A 5968-nucleotide genomic window follows, 5' to 3' on the forward strand; every position below is an offset into this window, starting at 1 on the left:
GAAAGATAAAATCTTTTCATTCAGTAAATTAGTGTAACATAGTGCTCTTCAAATTGTTTTGGTATAGTGTCAATATTTTCTGTTGCTGTGCAAGTTCGTTGCAAACGGATACAGCCTTATTTTACGTGACTTATATGAAGCTTACGTATGACACTTCACTGAAGTTCAGCCACACCTGGACTAATACATACCCTGTTCAACAGGATGATTCCACTCACCTAAGAGTTGTTGTAAAATTCTAGCAAACAGAATCCAACAACATATTAAAAAAATCATACACCATGACCAAGTGGGCTTTATCCCAGGAATGCAAGGATTCTTTAATATCCGCAAATCAATCAATGTAATACACCACATTAACAAATTGAAAGATAAAAACCATATGATTATCTCAATAGATGCAGAGAAAGCCTTTGACAAAATTCAACACTCATTTATGATTAAAACTCTCCAGAAAGCAGGAATAGAAGGAACATACCTCAACATAATAAAAGCTATATATGACAAACCCACAGCAAGCATCACCCTCAATGGTGAAAAATTGAAAGCATTTCCTCTGAAATCAGGAACAAGACAAGGATGCCCACTCTCACCACTGCTATTCAACATAGTGTTGGAAGTTTTGGCCACAGCAATCAGAGCAGAAAAAGACATAAAAGGAATCCAGATAGGAAAAGAAGAAGTGAAACTCTCGCTGTTTGCAGATGACATGATCCTCTACATAGAAAACCCTAAAGACTCTTCCAGAAAATTACTAGAGCTAATTAATGAATATAGTAAAGTTGCAGGATATAAAATTAACACACAGAAATCCCTTGCATTCCTATATACTAACAATGAAAAAACAGAAAGAGAAATTAAGGAAACAATACCATTCACCATTGCAACAAAAAGAATAAAATACTTAGGAGTATATCTACCTAAAGAAACAAAAGACCTATACATAGAAAACTATAAAACACTGATGAAAGAAATCAAAGAGGACACAAACAGATGGAGAAACATACCGTGTTCATGGATTGGAAGAATCAATATTGTCAAAATGGCTATTCTACCCAAAGCAATCTATAGATTCAATGCAATCCCTATCAAGCTACCAACGGTATTTTTCACAGAACTAGAACAAATAATTTCACAATTTGTATGGAAATACAAAAAACCTCGAATAGCCAAAGTAATCTTGAGAAAGAAGAATGGAACTGGAGGAATCAACCTGCCTGACTTCAGACTCTACTACAAAGCCACAGTCATCAAGACAGTATGGTACTGTCACAAAGACAGAAATATAGATCAATGGAACAGAATAGAAAGCCCAGAGATAAATCCACGAACCTATGGACACCTCATCTTTGACAAAGGAGGCAAGGATATACAATGGAAAAAAGACAATCTCTTTAACAAGTGGTGCTGGGAAAACTGGTCAACCACTTGTAAAAGAATGAAACTAGAACACTTCCTAACACCATACACAAAAATAAACTCAAAATGGATTAAAGATCTAAATGTAAGACCAGAAACTATAAAACTCCTAGAGGAGAACATAGGCAAAACACTCTCCGACATAAATCACAGCAAGATCTTCTATGACCCACCTCCCAGAATATTGGAAATAAAAGCAAAAATAAACAAATGGGACCTAATGAAAATTAAAAGCTTTTGCACAACAAAGGAAACTATAAGTAAGGTGAAAAGACAGCCCTCAGATTGGGAGAAAATAATAACAAATGAGGAAACAGACAAAGGATTAATCTCAAAAATAAACAAGCAACTCCTGAAGCTCAATTCCAGAAAAATAAACGACCCAATCAAAAAATGGGCCAAAGAACTAAACAGACATTTTTCCAAAGAAGACATACAGATGGCTAACAAACACATGAAAAGATGCTCAACATCACTCATCATCAGAGAAATGCAAATCAAAACCACAATGAGGTACCATTACACACCAGTCAGGATGGCTGCTATCCAAAAGTCTACAAGCAATAAATGCTGGAGAGGGTGTGGAGAAAAGGGAACCCTCTTACACTGTTGGTGGGAATGCAAACTAGTACAGCCACTATGGAAAACAGTGTGGAGATTTCTTAAAAAGCTGGAAATAGAACTGCCATATGACCCAGCAATACCACTTCTGGGCATACACACTGAGGAATCCAGATCTGAAAGAGACACGTGCACCCCAATGTTCATCGCAGCACTGTTTATAATAGCCAGGACATGGAAGCAACCCAGATGCCCATCAGCAGATGAATGGATAAGGAAGCTGTGGTACATATACACCATGGAATATTATTCATCCGTTAAAAAGAATTCATTTGAATCAGTTCTAATGAGATGGATGAAACTGGAGCCCATTATACAGAGTGAAGTAAGCCAGAAAGATAAAGAACATTACAGCATAGTAACACATATATACGGAATTTAGATAGATGGTAGCGATAACCCTATATGCAAAACAGAAAAAGAGACACAGAAGTACAGAACAGACTTTTGAACTCTGGGGGAGAACGTGAGGGTGGGATGTTTTGAAAGAACAGCATGTATATTATCTATGGTGAAACAGATCACCAGCCCAGGTGGGATGCATGAGTCAAGTGCTCGGGCCTGGTGCACTGGGAGGACCCTGAGGAGTCGGGTGGAGAAGGAGGTGGGAGGGGGGATCGGGATGGGGAATACGTGTAACTATATGGCTGATTCATGTCAATGTATGACAAAACCCACTGAAATGTTGTGAAGTGATTGGCCTCCAACTAATAAAATAATATTAAAAAAAAAAAGTTGAAAAAAAAAAAAAAAAAGAGTTGTTGTACAGCCAGATTGCTAGAATGGTCACTAAATGCTAACTTGTGATTTCTATAGGTCTTGTCACTGACTAGTAGACAATAATGACCCCATGGCAGTACCCAAATCATGTTTGCAGAGCAGTGCAATAGTAAATTTGTTTCATTTTATTCTTTGAGGAATATGGTTTCAAATCTAAGGAAAGGCAATGAAGAGGCCCTTAGTTTAGTGTTTCATTCAGCATTTCTCCTTCCAAGTCCATCATAACACTCTTAAAGACACTAAATGTACTTGTATTCAGAGAATCTGTTTAACTCATGAAGGGATTGGCAGATGGTATAACAAAAGATGACCTGAAGAACAAACATATAAGTTTTGAAGCAGAGTATTTTAAAATGTATTTACACAATGTATTTGCACAATTATAAATGTGTAATTGGAGGCACGATTGGTTTTATTACAATATGAGAAGTGAGACAAATGAATCTCCCCTGGACAAGGGCATTCAGTATGTCTATCAGTGACCACCAATTTACAGAGGCATGTGAACCAGTTCAAAGATAATCCAAGGCTAGGCTCAGATAAGCTAAAGTGGTGTCCCAGGGACAGGGCAGTGTTATCATTAAAACATTCTTTTTCTCTCCATGCCCCCTGTTTGTTTATTTATTTATTTTTTACTAGACTGTTACAGTGAAGTAGATAGAGTTCCCTTTAAAAAGAGGTTCCTATCACAGCCATTTCTAGGCCAATCCTGGTCAGGGCCAACTGGCCACCGATGACGTCACAAAGCCTGAGCTGTCACAAAGGCAGCTCCTGAGCAATAAGAGAGCTGAGCAAGGGGGCACAGCCAGCAGAAAGGCACTGGCATCTAGGGAGGCCCCAGCCAGCGGGATCGACAGCCTGGGCTGATCAAGGCAACATCCAGCCGACACCATGTCTCGGGGAAGACGCCTCAGGAACTGTCATCGCAGTAAGAGGCATTCTCGTTCCACCAGGGCCGAGCTGCAGTTCCCCGTGAGCCGCGTGGACCGCCTCCTGCGAGAGCGTCAGTTTGCCAGCCGCCTGAACTCAGCCACACCCGTGTTCCTGACCGCAGTCCTTGAGTACCTGACGGCCAACATCCTGGACCTGGCGGGGAAGGAGGCCAGCGCCAACCACAGGATACGCATCAGCCCGGAACACGTGCAGAGGGCGCTGACCAACAATGAGAATCTCTGCCACCTCTTCGAGCCCAACGCCTTCTCTTAGCCCATGGCTGCACCAACCCCTCCCAAGAAGTAGTAGGGATGCCCAGGCCCCCAAGTCCAGCCACACCTCATCAGTAGCTTCATCTCGCCCCAAACCGCCCACAGATGAGGGAGGCCTGGCCTTTTGCCATCAGCACTGCTATTAAAGTTTTCATAGCTGTGCTTGTAACTGCTCGCTTTCTGTCATTTGTCCTTGAGGCGTCTGGGTGACATGGGGTGGCAGCGGGGGTCCTCTCATGAGGGATGGAGGGGTGGAGTGGGTGGTCAGGGAGGGATGCTGGAATCCTGAAATCGGGGAGCGGTTTCCGATGGTGACAGGATGGTGTGTGGTCCTGGGGGGCGTCGCTGGCTGAGGTTGTGGGGCAGGACTTCCTCACTGGCTCTGAAGGAGTCCAGACCAGGGAGGTTGGGAGGTCGGCGTGGAGAGGGCCTATTGGATTCCCAGAAGGATGGTGGTAATGGGGGAGGGGTTGAAACCCATGAGGGAGGAGCCTAAGGCTTTATTCCTGGTGGGGACCACCTACAAGTGGGAGGTGAAGCCAAGGGGGTGATTGAAGAGGATGGCGGAGCAGTCAGCGTGAACTTAATGGGGCAGGACTTTCACATGAAGATTGAGGAGTGATGGGGAAACCATAAAGAAATACACATAAAAGGAATTATGGCCCTGTTGAGTTCATGTATTTATTTTACCCTGTCTCATTCCAAAAAAGAGGGGCAGTGCTGTGACACTCTCTGTGGACGTTCATTAGATGCCGAAGGGCCCCCCTCTGCTGCTCCTGGCCTGTCATACGGGACTGGTCAGAGGCTGCCCAGCTGGCTTCAACAGTGGGGTCAGTGGACCTGGGTTCACCATCCCAGTTCACCACCTTATGGCTGTGTGATCTTGGACATCTGTTTGTCTCCTGTGAGCAGCAGCTTCCTCACCTGTAAAACAGGGATAATCAGAGTTCCTCCATCTTGGGGTTTTCCCAGAGATGACGTCACCATGTGCCTATAAACTGTGACTTAACACAGAGCCCGGCACAGGCCACGCCCCTAACAGATGGCTGCCGGTGTCTCCCTCCCCAGCTGCTGAGACAGGTCCCCCAAGGGGCGGCCAGGCCTGGTGCAGTTATTCTGTTGAGATGCAGATCTCTGCTTTTGGGGGCAAAGTCCAAAGTAGGTCGCCCAGAGAAACATATTTCAAACTTCTGACCTTCAGAATTAAAACAAATAAATGTTTTATTTTTTTATTTTAGCCAAGTCTGTGGTAATTTGTAGGTATAGTCTTAGGAAACTAATGGAGCTGAGCAATAAACTTTTGCAATCTTTTAATAAAAGCAGACAGAGTTGAGGAAACTAGAGCAAACTCTCTAACAAAACTTAGTCTTTTTTACTGAGAGCAAATGCAGTTCTCAGATTTGAGTTCAATATTCAATATGATATTTGATACTAAATAACCAGAAGCTGTTTTTGAAAATCATATGAATAAACTCATGAAAACTGAGTCAGACTTGGAAAAAATGTAATACAAATTTGTGCTATTTTTCAAAGTTGACTTCCATACACCTTCTTTACTTTTCTGTATTAAGTACATACATACTTATTTTTTTTATTTCAGTGCCCTCTTTCCTATTCTGGAACAAAATGTCATTTTACTTTAGAACAGAAGCACTCTCTTTTTTCCCCTGAATTTTGAGGCTCATAGTAGGGTCTCAGTGATGTATATTAATTAAAATTTTTAATTAAAGTCACTTTTTTATTGCAGACAGGTCTGGGGGTCCATAACTGTGTACTTCATGTGATTTTTACTGGACTAGGTCACATATATACCTAACCCACCTTTTTTGGCCACACACATTCCTTATATGTACAGCTTCTCAGTGTGACAAAAGTGAACATGTTGATCGACAGAGCTGATGATTTAGCCTCCTTGCAGCATGTACAAATAAGCACAAGTGTAT

At 42.1% G+C, this 5968-nt stretch overlaps 1 protein-coding gene across 1 annotated transcript; it reads left to right on the plus strand.

The window, feature by feature from the left end:
* Positions 1-3711: 3711 nt before the first annotated feature.
* On the plus strand, positions 3712-4026 carry LOC136153312 (histone H2A-Bbd type 1-like). Its single transcript, XM_065914993.1, has one exon. It carries the CDS (start codon positions 3712-3714, stop codon positions 4024-4026), a length of 315 nt encoding a protein of 104 aa, XP_065771065.1.
* Positions 4027-5968: the final 1942 nt, after the last annotated feature.

This window comes from Muntiacus reevesi, chromosome X (assembly GCF_963930625.1).
Source record: "Muntiacus reevesi chromosome X, mMunRee1.1, whole genome shotgun sequence".
NCBI classification, from domain to species: Eukaryota; Metazoa; Chordata; class Mammalia; order Artiodactyla; family Cervidae; genus Muntiacus; species Muntiacus reevesi.